Here is a 20,942-nt window from a genome sequence, read left to right as displayed (position 1 = left end):
TTCTAATTTTCAAATAGTACAAGTTATATATCATTAAGTTTTGGGATGACAAATCTTTTTTATTCCATCAATTTTTATTTTAAGTTCTGGGGTACATGCGCAGGATGTACAGGTTTGTTACATAGGTAAATGTGTGCTATGGTGATTTGCTGCACAGATCAACCCATCACCTAGATATTAAGCCCAGCATCCATTAGCTATTCTTCCTGATGCTCTCCCTCACCCTACTTCTCCAACAGGCCTCAGTGTGTGTTGTTCCCCCCATGTGTCCATGTGATCTCATCGTTCAGCTTCCACTTGTGAGTGAGAACATGTGGTGTTTGGTTTTCTGTTCCTGTGTTAGTTTGCTGAGGATAATAGCTTACAGCTCCATCCATGCTCCTGCAAAGGACATGATCTCATTCTTTTTTATGGCTGCATAGTATTCCATGGTGTATATTTGTACTACATTTTCCTTATCCAGTCAATCATTTACGGGCATGTGGATTGATTCCACGTCTTTGCTATTTTGAATAGTGCTATAATGAACATATGTGTGCATGTATTTTTGTGACAGAATGATTTATATTCCTTTGGGTATACACTCAATAATGGAATTGTTGGTTCAAATGGTATTTCTGTTTCTAGATCTTTGAGGAATTGCCACATGGTCTTCCACAATAGTTGAACTAATTTATATTCCCCTTAACCATCTAAAAGCATTCCTTTTTCTCTGCAACCTCGCCAGCATCATTGTTTCTTGACTTTTTAATAATCACCATTCTGACCGGTGTGAGATGGTATCTCATTGTTGTTTTGATTTGCATTTCTCTAATGACCAGTAATGTTGAGATTTTTTTCATGTTTGTTGACTGCATGCATGTCCTCTTTTGAGAAGTGTCTGTTCATATCCTTTGCCCAGTTTTTAAGGGGATTGAGATTTTTTTTTTTTTGTAAATTTGTTTAACTTCTTTGTAGACTCTGAATATCAGACCTTTATCAGGTGGCTAGATTGCAAACATTTTCTCCCATTCTATAGGATGTCTGTTCACTCTGATGATAGTTTCTTTTGCTGTGCAGAAGCTCTTTATTTTAATTAGATCCCATTTGTCAATTTTTGCTTATGTTGCAATTGCTTTTGGTGTTTTTGTCATAAAATCTTTGTCCATGCCTATCTTCTGAATGGCATTGCCTAGATTTTATTCTAGGGTTTTTATAGTTTTGGGTTTCACATTTAAGTCTTTTATCCATCTTGAGTTAATTTTTGTATAAGGTGTAAGGAAGGGGTCCAGTTTCAATTTTCTGCATATGGCTAGCCTATTCTCCCAGCAGCATTTATTAAATAGGGAATATGTTCCCCCTTGCTTGTTCTTGTCAGATGAAATGGTTGGGGATGCCAAATCTTAATTAAAGAAACCAACACATGTTTAGAGTTGCCTGAAGTAAAAAAAAAAAAAAAAAAAAAAAAAAAAATTCTGTGCTGCAATCTAAAAGAAGCTTCCCTCTTTGAAGAAGAAAACAGATAAGAACTTTAGCTTTCTTACTTAGCTTTATGATACCCATTGCCTTTCTAAGTTAAAAGATTAGAAAAAAAACCTTTAAATGCCAGTTACCACAAATTCTTTGTGGAATTAGGGAAATGATAGCTAAAATTATAGCTAAAATAATCAGGCAAGCACATAAATTAAAAAAAAAAAAAAGAAAAAAAGAACAACATCAGAATGCAAACAAAACAAAACCAAAAACCCAAATTAAAGTTTAATAAATAGCAAATAAACAGTGGCTTTATAGGTGTTCCAAATTTAAAAAGTCTTAAGAAGGCAATTCCAACAAGGAAGTATTATAAACATGAAAGAAATAGGTTTTAGGGCAACATAAGTCTGAGTAGGCAGTGACAGTGTTTGCTTTAAAGCCATTAAACTAAATTTAAGAATCTACTTTTTTTTTTTTTTTTTTTTTTTTTTTTTTTTTGAGAGGGAGTCTTGCACTGTCACCTAGGCTGGAGTGCGGTGCCACGATCTCGGCTCACTGCAACCTCTGCCTCCCAGATTCAAGCGATTCTCTTGCCTCAGCCTCCTGAATAGTTGGGATTACAGGTGCCTGCCACCATGGCCAGCTAATTTTTTGTATTTTTAGTAGAGACGGGGTTTCACTATGTTGGCCGGGCTGGTCTCAGACTCCTGACCTTGTGATTCCCCTGCGTTTGCCTCCCAAAGTGCTGGGATTACAGGCATGAGCCACTGCGCCCAGCCAAGAATTTACTTTCTACGTAGTACACATATATATTTTAGAGACAGAGTCTCACTCTGTTGCCCAGGCTGGAGCGCAATGATGTGATCATAGCTCAATGCAGCCTTGAATTCTTGGGCTCAAGTGATCCTCCCACCTTGGTCTCTTGAGTAGTTGGGACTACAGGCATGGCACACCATGCCCAGCTAATTAAATTTTTTTTTTTTTTTTTTTTTTTTTTTTTTTTTTGCTTTTTGATACAAGGTCACAGTATGTTGCTCAGTTGGTCTTGAACTCCTGGCCTCAAGAGATCTTCCTGGCTCGGCCTTCTGGAGTGCTGGGATTACAGGCATGAGCCACTGTGCCCAGCCAAAAATTTATTTTAAAATATGAAATACACATTTTTCTTTTTCTTTTAAAGACAAGGTCTCTGTCATCCAAGCTGGAGTGCAGTGGTCTGACCATAGTACACTGCAGTCTTTAACTCCTGGCCTCAAGTGATCCTCCTGCCTCAGCTTCCCAAACAGCTGGGATTACAGGCCATATTTCTTATTTACATAAAAGCTGTAGTCAAGATAACGAAGTTTCGGTCGCTATATTAGTTAAAGTAATACAATGCCCCCAAAATGTAAAATGGCTTAAACCTAATGGAAGTTTATGTTTTGCTCATGTAAAGTCAAAGATAGATGTAACAGAACAGGAGATCTCTCTTCTCTAAGGAGGCCCAGGATCCTTTCTTCCTGTGGCTCCACCGTCTTCACCATCTTCAATAATTGGACTGTGAGGTCACTGTGCATGTGCATATCAAGTTAGTCAACAGAGAAGAAATATGGAAGATGGCCCATGGAGGATGGCACACATCACTTCCACTCACATTCCATGGGCTAGAACTCAGAAATAAATTTGATGAACAGCACGCCAGTCTCTGTCCCCAAAGTCTTCCCAGATAGAATGTACATAAGCTGGTTTAGTATCTGCACAGTCTCTGCAGTGATGCCTCTCTTTGTTGCTGCTTATTAGAGTGTTAACAGGATCAAGGATTGACCCAGAAATGGAATATTAAAAAGAAAGTTATTTCATAAATTTCACTGAGGGTTTTGTCATTTCAAGAGTGCTTCTGAAAGTCCCCGTTGAGGTCATTTTTTTCTTTCTTTTGGCAACGAAACATCTGTCCTCATTTTAATCACAATCTAGTTTTTTTTTGTTGTGTTTTGTTTTGCTTTTTTTTTTTTTTTGGTACCTCATTACCTTCAATATGTTTGGTCAGGTTGGGTTGGTAAATCTGGGACATGGGTTTGCCTGCACCCCATCATGAAATCCAAAGGATACCTAGAAGGTCTTCTACCAGTTTTTTTACTCAGCACTGTAGGATTAATGCCAGCAGGCAGGCAACTCATCCATGTTCATTAGACTCACTTTCTAGGGTTGGTTCTGGAGCAGAGTGGTACAAAGACAAGAACAGAAGCATTGGAATTTACCAATTCGTTGCTGCATGGTGCCCTGCAGAAGGGCTGAGTCGTTTCTGGGGCAGAGACCTTCTGGGATTGCCTGGTAGACTGTCTGTATTGACCGTGGTTCCTTAACTGTGTCTTCCATCCATGAGCTCCTCTGTATGCCTTCGTTAAATGTTACCTTACAGCTAAAATTAGTCAGAGTTGTTTTTTCATACATGCGCACAAAGAATTTTAACGATATAATATTAGGCACATTAAGTTTTCAGGAGCAAATCAGAGAGCAGTAGCTAGGCTGGTTGCAGCCGAGTGGTAAGAGCATAAACTGAACTCAGCCACACCCAGCTTTGTCACTTACTAGGCCAGTGACTGGATAAATTGCTTATTTTCTGAGCCTCATTTTTCTCCTAAATAAAACAAAAATAAATTTACCTTCTTTAGGTGGTTGTCATAATTAAATGAGATGGTGCATATAAAGCACTGTGGCAGCTATTAGTTACTATGAGGCACCATTATTTTTACTGGTAGAAATATTTAGTTGCACAAACACTTGTTCCTAAGCTCTGCTTTACTGGAGCCAAATCCAGATTTATTGAGATTTTTTTTTTTGACTGTTGCAGTCTTTATACTAAGGTTAGGGTCTTCAGTTTACATATTGCTTGACTAATAATGGCCTCGCCTAATTTGGGAAATTATAACATATAGGTTCTGCAAAACCTCAGACTAAAAATAACAAGGCCTATGGAGACAATTATAGTTGGGACATGCCATTCAATACTTCTCAAACTTTATAATCAGAGCATTAACAAAAGCAACAAAAATCCTAACCAAAACCAGGCATCTAAAAATCTCTTGGGAATTTCCACCAATCACCACAGTGAATCCATCCTTTGCAGCCTGGTAATTTGGGCTGCTGCTTCCTCTTTTGAGATAAAGGGCCTGGGGACATGTGTTTCTGGTAGAGACCATTTTGGTTCCAATTAAAAATTCTATCTGAGGCACAGCCATTTTCATTAATCCATTGATTTTATACAGGAGGAAAAGCCTTTGCAGTTCCTTCATCTGCACTTGCTGCTTCGCAGATAGTGGAAATTCAGCAGTTCTTGAATCCACTAAACCAATTACTACTGGTATTAAAGTAAAACACTTCTATAACTTTCGACTTTTTAAAAAGGTCTTCAAATATTGCTAAGGCTTTTTCCTAAATGTGAGAAGACATGTGCTTGGTTGTCTTTTTTTTTTTTTTTTTTTTTTTTGAGATGGAGTTTTGTTCTTGTTGCCCAGGCTGGAGTGCAATGATGTAACCTCAGCTCGCTGCAACCTCCGCCTCCTGGGTTCAAGTGATTCTCCTGCCTCAGCCTCTGAAGTGGCTGGGATGTGCCACCATGCCTGGCTAATTTTGTATTTTCAGTAGAGACGGGGTTTCATCATGTTGGTCAGGCTGGTCTCAAACTCCTGACCTCAGGTGATCCACCCGCTTCGGCCTCCCAAAGTGCTGGGATTACAGGGATGAGCCACTGTGCCGAACCTTGGTTGTTTTAAAACATTAACATGCTGGGAAAAATCTAGTATAAACCCAAATTAATTCCACATTTTATCAGCATCATTTTCTTATTTGCCAACTGAGCATGAGGTAATCATAAAAAAGCTATAGCAGAACAAACAGTTTAAAACGGAAAAAACGAAGGAATATTATGCAGTACAGGATTAACTTCATCCAAAGAGAGCTTTGGCCTTTGTCTCCAACACTGGGCATGTAACCTCCACGCCTTTGGAATGTCCTGCCTGATAAGAGTGCCTTTGGTTTCCTAGGGGCCTTAAGCCTTGCGACATAGTCTATGCTAACAATGTGATCTACTATGGTGGGAGCATTGGGCCACAAAGTATCAAATTGACCTCTGGAAGGGCTAGAGACTAAAGTCAGTCATACAGGTGTCAATCTTGTTTATGTGACCAAGCTCAATACAGTCTCTGGACAGCAAGACTCAGGTAAGCTCTCTGAGTCTGCAGTACTCTGTGTATACTGTCACACATCATGGCTGGGAAAAGTTAGCACTGTCCACTTCTCTACTGGTAGAGAATGACTGGAAGCTCTAAGCATGGAGTGCTCCTGAGCCCTGCCCTATGGACCTCTTTCCTCTGCTGATTTTAATCTGTATTCTTTTGCTGTAATCAACCATAATCATGAGTATAGTGGTTTTTCTAAGTTCTATGAGTCTTTCTAGTGAATTATTGAACCTGGGGCTGGTTCCAAACTTTCAGTTGGTGTCAGAAATGAAGGTGGCTTTGGGGACTCCCAGATGTTGCATAAGGCTTATAACACAAAGCCAGTAACTCTGATTCATGCAGTTCCATCTCTGAAACATACTTCTCTGAGGCTATCACTTTTAATTCCTTTAGTTTCATTTCTTAGCTCAACTTCTACTTACCTTACACAACTACATATTTCTTACATTCCATTTTTCCCATTTCAGGTAATATGACTATGACTTACTTTACCCTATACAAATACACACTTAGCCCCTTTATCCTCTGTCTTCCCATTATAGCTATATTACACTTTAGGTGGTAAAATGGACATGACTATGATTAGGTAAATCTTGTTCATGATATTTGTGGTACAATACTACATTTTTTCATGCACCATATTTGCTTTTCCTGAAGTTAATAATTGGCATTGTTTGGTTAGTTTTCTTAGTTTTCCACACACCCATCATTAATTTACCTTCACCTTCCCCAGTCTCTCTCAGGGGTGAAATTTCTTTGTAATGTTCATATTAATTCCATTTTTTTTTTCTTGGAGACATTTCTCCTGGGCTTCCCAGTCCTTTAGTTCCAACCAGTGCTGGTTGCTCTGAAGACCTGCTGCACAACGATCCTCTTGGGACTTCCCTCACCACCTGCTAGAAAATCTTCTAGCTTTTTCCTGTGTTAAATCCTTTGTTGCCTGGATCCCAGGTCTTCTTCCTTAATTTAATGTTTTATTCAAGTTAAACACTTTCTCGACTTTCTCGAGATGCTTCATGAGAAACGACACGTGGGACATAAAGTCACGAAATCTCCCATGAATAAAAAAAAATGTCTTATCCTAACTATTAATTGTTTGGCATAGCATGAAATTCTAGCTTGGACACTATTTTCTTCCAATATTTAAAAGCATTGCTCCATCAACCTCTAGCTTCCAGAATAGCTATTGAGAAGTGTGATGACATTCTGTTTCCTCATCCTTTGTGTTTATAATGTTTACAACCTATGTTTTCTCTCTTGAACTTTGAGGATCTTCTCCACATCCAAGATTCTCTGAAATTTAAAAATGTACTCTAAGGCCTGTCTCTTCATTCTTTTTAAAAACTCATTGGGCTGGGCATTCACTGGGCTTTTCATTTTGGAAACTCACATTCTTCAGCTATGGAGAAATTAAAAAAATAATCTTCTTGATAATTTTCTTCCTTCAATTACTTATTTTCTCTTTCTGGAGCACCTGTTACTTAAGTGTTGGATTTCTAAGTAGATTCTTTAGTTTTCCTGAATTTCTTTATAATTTTTCCAGTTCTTGGACATTTTGTTCTCTCTTAAAGATTTCTTCAACTTTATATTTCAACGCTTCTATTGCTTTTTAAACTTCTGCCATCATTTTTTTTTTTTTTTTTTTTTTGAGACCGAGTCTTACTCTGTCACCCAGGTTGGAGTGCAGTGATGTGATCTTGGCTCACTGCAACCTCTGCCTCCCGGGCTCCAGTGATCTTCCTACCTCAGCCTCCTGAATAGCTGAGGCTACAGATGTGTGTCACCACACTTGACTAATTTTTGTATTTTCACTAGGGACAGAGTTTCACTATGTTGGCCAGGCTGGTCTCGAACTCCTGACCTCCAGTGATCCGCCTGCCTTGGCCTCCCAAAGTGCTGGGATTATAGGCATGAATCACTGCACCTGGCCCTACCACCAGCTTTTAAGTTCTAAGAGCTTCTTCTTCTCTAAATGTTGTTGTTCCATTAATCTTCTATTACTTTTTTGATTTTTTTTCTCTTTGTTATTTTTCTCTGCATTAACTCCATTTCTTTTATTTTTTTCTGCTTGTTTTTTAGACTTTGTATTTTATCCTAAAGTATTTTTTCCAAGTATTTTTCTGCTCATTAATGTTGTTTATATTTTATAACAAAGTCCAAATTGTTGGATTGGGTTCATTAAATATATGGATTGGACTTCTTGACTTACAAGCCTCCTAGCAGGGTGATACTTGAAACTGGTGAGTTTCAGTAGCAGAAACCCCACGTTAGTATATCTTTTCTTTTCGGCTTGGCAATTTCCTAGAGACTAGGAATATAACCCTGATAGTAAGCATTCTGGAAGCCTCGTGCTCTCACTGCTCAGTATAATGACTTTCAATTAAATCCTAACCTTATGAAGGTACTTACTTCCTTCTCAGCTATGCTAAATATCCGGAAGATATCCGGAACTTTGCTGGAAGGTAAACTTCCAGTCTTCAAACAGGTATATAGGGACAGTGGAGAGGCTAAGTGGGATACAAGGGATCTAACTACATCTTATATATATTTTTCAACCAATTGTCCTATTTTCAATCCCACCCTGAACTTCCTTCTTCAGAAGTGATTAATAACACAATTCTTGAGTTTTCTACTAATCTGCAGTGTGAACTAACTTTCCTCTACTTGGTACTTGCCGCAGCGGAGAAATCTAAAGTTGAAGTTACTCACCACTTGCTCATCTTCTTTCCATCTTCCATAACTTCATTGACATTTCTCATTTGCTTTTGTCTTTTTTTGTTGTTGAGACTTTATAGCCTTTTATGTCGTTATTTTTGTCTTAGGGATTCTGAAAGAAGGTAGAGGTAGCATGTATTCTATCTGCCATGTTTCGTGTCCTCAAAACATGTGACCATTGTCATTACTGCAGCAAAGGAAGAGAGAGCTGGAAAGATTCTCAGGGGCTTTATTTGGCCTTGGCCCAGAATGGCATCTCATGACTTTTTCTGGCCAGTCAACTCTAATCCAAAGTAATGTCTGTCATTACATAGAGTAGATTGGCCAGAAGAAGTCATGAGATACCATTTAATTGAAAGAGGCTATGAAGTATCTTATTCCATGTGCTAGGAGGAGACTGAATATGAATATTGGAAGCCACTAGTAACAATGACTATGCATTTAATGAGCTCTTACTATATGCAAGGCATTGCACTATTACACATGTTGACATAATTTATACTCATGAAATCTTTTGAGACAGTTATTATTTATATCACCTTTTTATAGATGAGGAAAGTGATACTCAGAGAAGTTAAGTAATGCATTAAAAATCAACAGACAGTAAGGAGTAAAGTCATGATTGAATACACACAGCCTGTCCCCAGAGCCTTTGAACTTAATCACTAAATCACTTTGGCTCATATTTCGTTAATCCACAGAAGTTTATTGGGGAAAAATTCTGTGCCAGGCACTGTGTTATGTAGGTAGAAAAAAATAATGAAATACTTTGTCTCAAAGTGCTAACTGTATTTACCTATGGGAAATGAAATCATAGGTGATTTTTTCTTTTTCTTTTCTTATGCTCGTCTGTATTGTCTGATTTTTTTAATTTAAAAATCCCACATAATTTTACAGCCATTAAAAAATATTTCCATTTGAAAAATCAATGGATGGGAATTTAATTCTGATACTTCTTAAATTAGTTCAGGGATTGGTGTCATGGTAATAATGACATGTTAAACACTGGTGAGAAAAGAAATTTATTTATTGGCTCATGATGGACTCAGAATTCCTCTGCCAGGTAGCATAGGAGAGAATGTGAACCTGCCAGTGTGCAGTATGGAACTTTTATCAAGAGAGATACAGAAGTAAGTTTCCATTGGAAAAATGTACAAGTTTTCAAAGCCTCGTGCCATTGGCATTTCAGGGGCTATCCTGAGGGCAACTCATTTCTTGAGATCATTGGGGTAAAAAAGCACATGACCTGAAGGTTTAAGTACAAGCTGTGAAGTATTATTCCTACAAATTCTATATATGTTTAAAAATTCAATTCCAATTCAAAGCTCAAATTCAACTTAAATTAAAAACTCAAGTGATGGGTAAAATTTCCCAACTTTTCCACCATTCAGACAATGATTTTTTCTGAATTTCTTTCTTTTTGCTTGTTTGTTTTAGACAGAGTCTTGCTCTATCACCCAGTCTGGAGTGCAATGGTGCAATCTCGGCTCACTGCAACCTCCGCCTCCTGGGTTCAAGTGATTCTCCTGCCTCAGCCTCCTGAATAGCTGGGATTACAGGTGCATGCCACCATGACCGGCTAATTTTTGTATTTTTAGTAGAGATGGGATTTGTATTTTTAGTAGAGATGAGGTTTGTATTTTTAGTAGAGATGAATTTCACCATGTTGGCCAGGCTGGTCTCGAACTCCTGACCTCAGGTGATCTGCCTGCCTCAGCCTCCCAAAGTGCTGGGATTACAGGCGTGAGCCACTGCACCTGGCTGATTCCTCTGAATTTCTAAGTCTGTTGGAGTCCTTACTTCCTGTAACCTTAGTCCTTAGTAATGCCTTATATTTCTCGTAAATCACAATCATAGAAACATAGGATATTAAGAGTAGAAGATAACTTACAGTTCATTTAGATCTAAATCTTCATTTTAAAGATGATGTGGTTAAATATAAGGCATGGGTAAAGACTTTGTTCAAAATCTCACATCACTTGCAGACACAGGACCAGAATTTGGGACTCCTTTCTCTTAGGCCAAAGTTCTTTCCCTTACGTTACTTCATGGATTGTTATGTTTTCCCCCAATACTAATTTTCTTGGAGGAAGAGATTATGGCTTTTACTTCTTTGTAAGTTGAATGAACCCATTTGGAGGATCTAACTAAGAGGCATAACAACAAGTAACCCTTTGCCCTAATAGGGAAAATAGGCAATGAAATACAAACAAGTCAGTATCTATCTGGATTTCAGTGTTGAGAAGGATTCAGCAGTTATATCTGAATTTAATAGAAAGGAATGCCATGACTGATTAGTGAGGTCTGCCTTGGGTATAGGAGGAAGAAACACAATACATATATCAATGTGTGTATTTCCCTCTGACCAATAAGTCCTCTCAACTATATGAACCACCTGGAGAGGATATACATGGAGAAGAGATGGGGAATATGGACACCTATTCTACCTATTCAGCAACAAGAACAGGAGAATCAATCCTAGCTTCCAATGTGGTGACATATGCTTCTACCAGATTGTCTCACTGCTGACTTCTCTGTAACCCCTAAAGCTATGAACATCTAGTAGGCATTCATTTCAATAAGGACATAGTAATTAATTGAAATTGGGATATAAACCAACGTTTTCACAATAGAACTTTCCATCCGTCTTTGGTAACCCCATATCAATCAAAGTATTTGGCACTTGGTGCATTAAAATTCCTTGTGAAACAAAAATACAACCTTTAAAGCAGGACCATGAATCTCTGGATTATCAATGCCCAATCCCATCTGATATAAAATTAAGAATATTGTAATCTGATGATTGTACTGTGTAAGTAGCATACCTTCTATATTCTTTGAACCACTCCTCAAAATTGGCCAGAAGGCACAAAAGAAAAGGGGGGATTCAGAAAATCTTCCTCTAACTTACGGGATTTTATGAGTCAAATTGCGGGGAAAATCTGACTCCGTGTGGACTTCCATTCTGTATGTCATTCTTCTTCCGTAGGTTTGACTTGCATGATGTCAGGAGTTCCGGGAGTCAAAATAGCGTGGGGGCATGGATCCAATATTGACTCATATTGAGTGGAAGAAATCTACACCGAAGTCTGGATGAGATAATTTGGTTGTGAGTACTAGGATGTGACTGCTGATGACAGAGGAAAAGGGAAACCAAGGTGTAAGTTTTGGCTTACTGACTACCTACTCAGTTAAGACTGAGGATAGCATGAGATATGATTGAAATCTTCCTGACGTGTCATATATAACCATAGCCAGTTTTCAGAAAAAAAAGTCTGGTTGAAAAGAAAAAAGAAAGTTTTCAGCCCCTCTGTTTTAGTAATATGGTCACACCTTGGCTCCTGGTGGGTTTGCAAAACTTTTAAAGTATATCTCGATGGTGACTTATTCTGCAGTCTCAGAACTGGCCAAACCAACAAAGTGTGAAACCTCTAGTTTGCATGTGCAACAAAAGGTGTTTTACAGGCAGAAAAGAGAGATAAGTTTCTTTGTTTGCAAAGTTGACAAGACAGGAAAAGATCACAAATGGATATACTTATTGTAGTGATAATGTTCTGAGCCAAAAAATCATATGTTGAAAGATGAAAATCCAATAGCAGATGTTTCACTTCCAGCCTGGAATGCAGGATGAGCTACATAATTTGTGGAAACAAGTGCAAAACGAAAATGTGGGTCCGTTGTTTGAAGAGTTATTAGAAATTTCAAGAAAGTGACAACAGAGCATTAAACCAAGTGTGGGCTGTTCTAAGTTCAGGGTTCTGACAGACTGCACAGGTTGCATGCCCATGAAGTTGAGTTGGCTGGGATGTCTAGGCAAAAATTTCAAAAATATATTTCAAAAACAATTTCAAAATATATTTGCAGTCTTACTATGTTTTAAGGAATTAAAGTGTGATTACTATCTCACAAATTCTACAGAAAAAAAGTTCCAGAAAGTAAAGCCTGATAGGGTGTAATTATTTGAATTCACATATCTAATGTAGAGGCACATACAATAATCTCAATGGATAGTGATAGATTGGGGGATGTATTGACTAAAGGTTTCATCCTCTGTGGGAAGATCTTGGATTTAGACTCAGTTCTGCATTAGCCCGTTGAATGAATTTAAGCACATCACTTGTTTTTCTGGGTCTTGATTTACAAATCTAAAAGGTAAGGAGGTTGACCATAGATAATCCATAATTCCATAATTCTGTGCTTGGCCGTGCAATCAAGAGTTACTAGAGCTTGGATTTTAGCCATGTAATTACTCTTCATAAACATCCGGCCACACTGTAAACAATATAATCTGTTATTTTGAACAGGCATTCTCAATTTACAAGTGGTTACGCAGCGTATCATTCCCTGTTATGGATCCCACTATTCTTAACTCCTCAGTCCTAGTACTACATTCCAGTGAAGCAATCAAGGACCAGGCAGAACTAAGTTTTACTTATTTCCAGAAAGCTGGGAACATTCCTTCCAGTGACTCAGAGGTTGACCATTAGAAGGTATTGAGAACCTGCAGTGTGTCTCAGGCTTGGACCCAGATCCCTGTGCCACGTGCAAGCACATTCTCTGGACATAATTTTTCTTGAGCAGAGCAACAGTAGAGCTTTGAATAAAACAATGTAATTTTTACATTCTTCACTTGCTTAACATGAGGTTTGGCTCCACATAAATGTTTTGATCTTATTCATTCTTTGGGAAGATTGCCCCTCAAAGAGCTTTCTGGCTTTTTTCCCACATAAAAGAATATGCAAAATTGTCCCAGTCATCAAGTGGCTAAAGAGACAGAGCATCATGTTTCTAACATTAATCATAAATATTATTTAATTAAAAACTAGTTTCTTATAGGTTAGGCCTGATAACATCAGAATTAGAACTTGAGGGCAAATAATTCAAAAGAGATCCTTAGGCAAGCATTTGAATTTACATTTATTCAGTGCTGTTTATAAGCAAATCTCCATGCCAAAATATTTTAAGGAAGAGAAAGCCATCATAAAAGCAATGAAACAATTTCTGATTTTCAGAAACTCAATCTAATATGGGAGAAGACACACGAATAACTATCTTCAATCAAGACTGAGGAATCAGAACTCTTAGAAATGTATACACCAAGACTTTTATAGAGAATGTAAGATTAATTTTAGGGAGGATAATTTTGGAAGAACTCAGAGAGATGATAATTTTTAAGCTGGGCTTGGATGAATGGCTACTACTCTCAGGGGCACAAATGAGAGTAAAAAGAACTCAAGACCAAAGAAACAGCATGAGCAAAGGTACAGGGTATTTTTTTTTTAAAGAAATGACTAGTCATCCAATGTGCCAGAATAATAATAAACTTTTATTGAGTGATTACTATGTGCCAGGAAAAATTCCTAGCACTTTATGAAGGTTATCTGATTTAATTTTCAACTGAAGCATGGAAGAAGATACTATTATCAAGCCAATTTTACAGATAAGGAGACTGAGTCATAGTAGATTTAAGAAGCTAACTCACAATCATATAGCTAGATAGTATGGGAGTCAGGAATCAAGTTTGCCCCCATAACCGCAATGCTGTTATGTACACAGTGCAGGTAGAAATGCAAAGTGGGTTGGAATCAAAGAGTGGAGGGCTTTTTGTGCCATCCCAAAGTGTTGTACTTCATAAATAAATTACAAAGGAGGAGAAATAATCCTTTTTTTTTTTGTATCTGAAAGACAAAGAAATAAAAAGTTAAAAAGATTCTCTGTTAATACTGATTATTTGGAACAATAAATTGTTTAGAGCTATGCTGTCCAATATAGTAGCACCTAGCAATATGTGGCCATTAAACATTTGAAATATGACTAGACCAAATTGAGATGCACTGTAGGTAAAAAATATAGACTGTATTTCTTTTTTTTTTTTTTTTTTTTTTTTTTTTGAGATGGAGTCTCACTATGTCACCTAGACTGGAGCATAGTGGCATGATCTCGGCTCACTGCAACCTCCACCTCCTGGGTTCAACCAATTCTCCTGCCTCAGCCTCCCTAGTAGCTGAGATTACAGGCATGCACCACCATGCTCGGCTAATTCTTTGTATTTTTAGTAGAGACGGGGTTTCACCATATTGGCCAGGCTGGTCTTGAACTCCTGACCTTGTGATCCACCCACCTCGACCTCCCAAAGTGCTGGGATTACAGGTGTGAGCCACTGTGCCTGGCCCTCCCCATGGGAATATTCTGTACACTGTATTTCAAGGATTTAATATGACAAAAAGAATGTCAAATACCTTATTAATAATGTAGTATACTGATGCATACCGAAGTAATATTTGGGATATATTGGTTTAAATACAATGTATTTAGAAATTATATTTACCTTTTTAAGAAACTTTTATTAATGAGGCTACTAGATCATTTAAATTTACCTGTGTGGCTTGTATTGTATTTCTACTGGGCAGGGCTGATCTAGAGCACTTTGAAACTTGTGGTAGATATTTTACTAACCAACTCTGATGAAGGACTTCCTCACCAAATTGGTCTTTCAACCACATTCTTTCCTTGCTTTCTGGTCATTTGGAAGAAAAATTTTAAAAGGCTCCCCCTTTGTAAAGGTTTGAGAGGCCCTAGAATTTCCTTTTTCACTTGTTCCCAACCACAAGCAAATGATCAATGTGCTTTGTGAATGAGGAGTCAACATTTTACCAGGGTGAAGGGGGGAGGTGCGAAAAAATTTCCAGTCCTTGAATGGTGTGAAGTAAAAGTGCCTTCAAAGAATCCCACCAGAATGGCACAGGTGGGCATAATGGGTCTGTCTCATCGTCAAAGGACCCAAGGAGTCTAAAGGAAACTCTAACTACAACACCCAAATGCCACAAAACCTTAGTTATTAATACAAACTAGCATCCCTGCCTATCTGTCACCATCTCATCTTAAAAAACTTGTGAAAATACGTAATCCTGAGGAGACTTCAATTAGGTATAAATACCAGCAGCCAAAGGAGGTGCAGCACATTGTTCTGATCATCTGAAGATCAGCTATTAGAAGAGAAAGGATCAGTTAAGCCCTTTGGACCCGATCAACTTGATACAAGAACTTCTGATTTCAACTTCTTTGGCTTAACTCTTCTCTGAAACGATGAAATACACAAGTTATATCTTGGCTTTTCAGCTCTGCATTGTTTTGGGTTCTCTTGGCTGTTACTGCCAGGACCCATATGTAAAAGAAGCAGAAAACCTCAAGAAATATTTTGTAAGTATGGCTTTTTAATAGTACTTTTTTTGGTTGAAAATGACTGAATATTGACTTGCTGTAGCATCTCTGATAGACTGTCCTCTCGTACGCAGTCATTTTGAGATCTGGTTTTATTTTGTTAATTATTGACTGGATGAGTTTCTTGACTACATAATCTAGATATTGTTTTAACCTTCTGCTCAGTTTGTATAGAGACTTAAAAGGGATTTATGAATCTTCCCAAAGATGGGCATAATATGGATATGAAGCATAATGATGTTAATAATTTTGTGGTGAGAACTCATTCAGATGTGATAAGTCAAGGAGTATGCATATTGAAAAAAATGATTGGCTATTAGTTTTTGACTTCTCAGACTCTAAGGTCAAGATTAGCATTCAAAAGTTAATAGGAAACGTTTACAAATTAAAGTAAAAAAGGTCCTTAAAGTTTTGGCTTAAAAAAATCACTGATAGGTGATTTTCTCCAAAAAGTTATTTCAACATTCTGCTGCTCTATCTATATTCCTTGTGAATTACTCCTGAACTTAGTTGCTCACTGGGATTTTGTAGGAATTATGATTCTGGCTATGGAATGTTTAAAAATTTTAAGTGAGTTTTTTGAGTTTCTTTTAAAATTTTATTGATGGTTAATGAAAAGTTTTTACATTTTAAATATTTCATTATTTATTTAAAACTTAGTTATTATAATTATAGCTGTCATACTAATATTCAGACATTCACAATTAATTTTATTCCTACAACACAAAATCAGACCACACACACACACACACACACACACACGTTTGGAACTATCTTTTAAAGTTGACATAATACCCTACAGGAAGGCATAGTAGATGTAATAGAAACCTGTGCCATTGGGGGGCAGCATTTTATAGTGGGGTGGCTTTGCTGTTTTTTGTTCTGTATTTTTTAGCCTAGCTTGAAAATACTTTCTTTAGCCTACTATAGTTTTTGAGAACCTTGGAGTATCATCAGCTTTGTTTAACTCCTTTGTGACATTGCAATTTAATGGTTATGTTGGAAAATAAAAAAGCTAAAAGAGCATAGTAGTCTTTGGCTATATCTCACATAAACATTTTGTGAACACTTATTGTTAGAACTAAGCAGAAGAATTGAAAAGGAAATCAGTGAATATTGTCACATCTGAGTTTAATGAAACTTGAAATATATTTTTAAGACAATTTATGGGCTAATTGTAAACCCTTTTTTTTTTTTTCCCAGAATGCAGGTGATCCAGATGTAGCAGATAATGGAACTCTTTTCTTAGACATCTTGAGGAATTGGAAAGAGGTAAGCTGAATATTCCCATTTGGCTAATTTTCCTGTTGCTTGCTTTCTGATGGATAAATACACATCATCCTCTGTTTGTGTTCTTTCCTTCCAAGGAGAGTGACAGAAAAATAATGCAGAGCCAAATTGTCTCCTTTTACTTCAAACTTTTTAAAAACTTCAAAGATGACCAGAGGATCCAAAAGAGTGTGGAGACCATCAAGGAAGACATTAATGTCAAGTTTTTCAATAGCAACAAAAAGAAACGGGATGACTTTGAAAAGCTGACCAATTATTCGGTAAGGCTCTTTAAATTCTTTCTTTGGTTTCATTGCGGAAGGTCTTGCAAAGCATTTGTTCTCCAGAAAGTAGACATTAGCTATTTAACAGTTGCTAAAGCTATGAACTCAACCCGTAGCTGAAACTCTTACTAATTCTATTTGTGTTTGGATGACTTTGCAAAGCCAGTATGGGAATCACTGAAGTATGTAATGTAGAAAAATGCTGGCATTGTAACTATTGTGTAAAGACAGGTGAATTGACAAATCCAATGAAGAGGAAGTAGGTGAGGAAGTAGTGGGGAGTACTGAGAAGCAATTCTCTCATTGTCCTTTGCTCATATGATGGAAATTCTCTTACTTTGAATGAGAGGCTGTCTGTCTTAATGGAAAGAGCAGTGGGAGGAGCTGAGAAGATGTGTGTTCTCCTCCCATCTCAGCCACCAGGGAACTGTGATGAATCACATGGCTGGCTGGGGCTCAGTGCCCTCATCTTAAAAGGAAACTGTTAGGTTCACTGCATAAGTTTGATGACATTCTTTGCTCCAAAACTCTACAATGCCAAGAATAGAAAATGAGAATGAGATAGAAGAAAGCTACAGCCTTTGAGTAGGTACCAGTGCACCCCACTGCAAGTCTCTAGCCAACCTATCAGATTGTACTGCCTCATTAGAAGCAAGAATGGTTGCTGTTTGTTTTTAGGGAAAAATAGGTAGAATTTATAGCTTATGAAAACATTGTTCTATCAAGTCTCTATCAACTTTCAGAATATCTCAGCTGGAGAACTCCTTAGACTCCTAAGTCATACCTCATGAACTTGTATCTTTAAATTATCTTTAAATTATGCCTTCTATAAACAGAAAGATAACATTGAGGCATAAAGACAAAACACGTTTTTCAAAATTTTATCTAGAAGACAAAGACCTCTAGATTCCTTTGGGATTGGCTTTGATATAAATGGGCTCAAATGAGAGCTCAAGCTGGCATTTGTGCTCTTAGGATTTGTGCTCAGCTTTCACTATTGCCGGGCCTGCCTCTCACTCCTCTCATGTGAACCCCCAGAAACTGAAAGGAGAGACATGGCAACAGGTCTCCTTTGGTTAGAAACTAGACACTCAGCACTTGCCACTAACCCAGTGGTGCCCCTGGCTTACTGTTCCGTCCTGGATAAGTCTCTTAGTTTCTTGGTGATGATTTGAACACTGGAAAGTAAAATCTGTCACTTGCAAACACACAGCTTGTAGAAAACTTCTTCTACTCCGCAGGAACTGGGCCTTAAAAAAGTGAAAAAAAAATCTGTGGGTTTCTTCCTTCTGGAAGCTACAAACCTCCTGTTTCTTGATGGGCAATCTTGAGTGAGCTCTATTAATTATTGTTCTCTTTGGCTCAGTTGCTAAGCTGAGGTATGTTATGCCCTTTCATAATTAGCCCTGTAGCCTGTAATCCCCCAGCCATCCTCAGAAATGTGGCGAGGTAGCCATAGTGTTCCCAAGATTAGAAAAAATATAATGGCAGAGTCAAGAGGAAAGTAAATGGTCCACATTTTAGGAAGAATGAAATCACCTAAATGGCCCTATTAGTTAGAGTGAGGAAATGCAAGTAGTTCAATTTGCTGGCCTAGAAGGTAGGGTACTGAAAAAGTTGTTGCAATTCCTAATTTTAAACTTTATATATCAGTAAGCCATATATAAATATGATTGGTGGTTATTTTAAAACCTATTATGGAAATTGAGAGACTGACCTAATCTGGGAGAAATTAAAAATTACAGTTTTCACTTGTTTTGGATTTGATGTTTTCTAGGGTACCTAACCTAGATCAGTGGTTCTCAAACTTAGGTGGATGTCAGAATCACCTGGGGAGCTTAGTGAATGCACAGGACACAGTCCTTCCAATTCGTGCCCCTGGATCTCTGAGGTCTTTATTAGGTTTCCAGGTTAATCTGCTATGCACAATAGTGAGAATCATTGACCTATAGTTACTCATTTGATACATACAGGAGAGACTAAAGTATAAAGTGATATAATTGGTAGATTGATGATAGAGAGGTCATAGAAACAGTCTTCTCTTCCTTTAGATGAGAAAATAGAGGTTCCAAAAGGTTAAGTAGCTGGCTCAAGGTCAGAATTATTGCACGCATGAGATTCAGATCCACCTTTTTACATTGACTCCACACCAGGGGTCTTTTCACTATATGATTTCAAGAATTCTATGGGAGTAGATTTAAAGATATGTGACGGACTCCACCACATCATTGCACAACTAGTAATGTAATTGTAATTTTTAGCCTCAACTGCTGAAGAAGTAAATATTGTATATTAAGGTAATATGGTCCATTTTTTTTAAAGGAATAGTTTTATTTTCACTGACCATCATGCCATTAACTGAATATCCTGATGGCTTATATGCCTGAAATTAATTTTGCTCTTTTCTTTCCCAATAGGTAACTGACTCGAATGTCCAACGCAAAGCAGTACATGAACTCATCCAAGTGATGGCTGAACTGTCGCCAGCAGCTAAAATAGGGAAGCGAAAAAGGAGTCAGATGTTTCGAGGTCGAAGAGCATCCCAATAATGGTTGTCCTGCCTGCACTATTTGAATTTTAAATCTAAATCTATTTATTAATATTTAACATTATTTATATGGGGAATATATTTTTAGACTCATCAATCAAATAAGTATTTATAATAGCAACTTTTGTGTAATGAAAATGAATATCTATTAATATATGTATTATTTATAATTCCTATATCCTGTGACTGTTTCACTTAATCCTTTGTTTTCTGACTAATTAGGCGAGGCTATGTGATTACAAGGCTTTATCTCAGGGGCCACCTAGGCAGCCAACCTAAGCAAGATCCTGTGGGTTGTGTGTTTATTTCACTTGATGATATAATGAATACTTATAAGTGAAGTGATACTATCCAGTTACTGCCTGTTTGAAAACTTGCCTGCATTCTGAGCCACTGCTTTAATGGTCTGTCAGACAGAACTTGAATGTGTCAGGTGACCCTGATGAAAACATAGCATCTCAAGAGATTTCATGCCTGGTGCTTCCAAATATTGTTGACAACTGTGACTGTACCCAAATGGAAAGTAACTCATTTGTTAAGATTATCAATATCTAATATATATGAATAAAGTATAAGTTCACAACTATTTATGCTGTGTCAGACCTTTTCTAAGTGAGAACTGGAGTGAAAGAACTACCTATTAATGAATTAGTAGGGAGGGGAGTCATCTTAGCTGTGGAAATTTTAGAGTTGCATTTGGTTCCATTAAATGTGGTGTTTCTTTCCACTAGCATTTTGTTGACTTTCACTTTTCCAGTTGGCAGCTCTTTGAATTATCTTTCTAAGATACAGATTTAATTATGTCACTATTCAATTTGAACCACTATTCAAGAGGTTCTGCTATGGAATGTAGTTTAAACTGCTCAGCTTGGCACACAGAGATTTATTTCTAGCCCCTTCTCCACCTTCCTATTCCCTCCTTCATTTCAGAATCTTCCTCTCCCTCATCCAATGCTGGCAAACACCACTGGGTGTGGAGTAGTGGGTGTAAGCTCTAGGGAGAAGGCTTGAATTGGAATCCAAGTTATTCCATTACAAGTAGTGTGACCTTTAATACTTTATGTATATTGTCTAAGTTTCAGCTTTATTGTCGGAAAAATAATTGTGTGTTCCTCATAATATTGTGGTACAAATTGATACTTTCACTCAAGAAATATTTATTGGAGTACCTACTATGTGCCTGGTGCTGTTGTAGATCCTTGAGATACCTTACTCAAGCAAAACAGCCAAGGATCCCTG

The 20,942-nt window shown here is 37.5% G+C and overlaps 1 protein-coding gene across 1 annotated transcript; it reads left to right on the top strand.

Moving 5' to 3' along the window:
- The first annotated feature begins 15,309 nt into the window (after positions 1–15,309).
- IFNG (interferon gamma) lies at positions 15,310–20,289 on the top strand. Its single transcript, XM_050748606.1, has 4 exons — positions 15,310–15,581; positions 16,806–16,874; positions 16,970–17,152; positions 19,573–20,289. The coding sequence occupies exons 1-4, from the start codon at positions 15,468–15,470 to the stop codon at positions 19,702–19,704; spliced, it is 498 nt and encodes a 165-aa protein (XP_050604563.1). The 5' UTR covers positions 15,310–15,467; the 3' UTR covers positions 19,705–20,289.
- The last annotated feature ends 653 nt before the right edge of the window (positions 20,290–20,942 follow it).

This window comes from Macaca thibetana, chromosome 11 (assembly GCF_024542745.1).
Source record: "Macaca thibetana thibetana isolate TM-01 chromosome 11, ASM2454274v1, whole genome shotgun sequence".
Classification (NCBI taxonomy): Eukaryota; Metazoa; Chordata; class Mammalia; order Primates; family Cercopithecidae; genus Macaca; species Macaca thibetana.
The sequence above is the reverse complement of the archived record's forward strand: the minus strand, read 5'-3'. Positions and strand labels throughout refer to the sequence as shown.

Excerpts from the sequence above, each read along its gene's own strand:
- IFNG (XM_050748606.1), top strand. The coding sequence starts at position 15,468 with ATGAAATACACAAGTTATATCTTGGCTTTTCAGCTCTGCATTGTTTTG. Across the intron at positions 15,582-16,805 it reads AAAACCTCAAGAAATATTTT|AATGCAGGTGATCCAGATGT; the intron begins GTAAGTATGGCT and ends TTTTTTTCCCAG. Across the intron at positions 17,153-19,572 it reads AAAAGCTGACCAATTATTCG|GTAACTGACTCGAATGTCCA; the intron begins GTAAGGCTCTTT and ends CTTTCCCAATAG.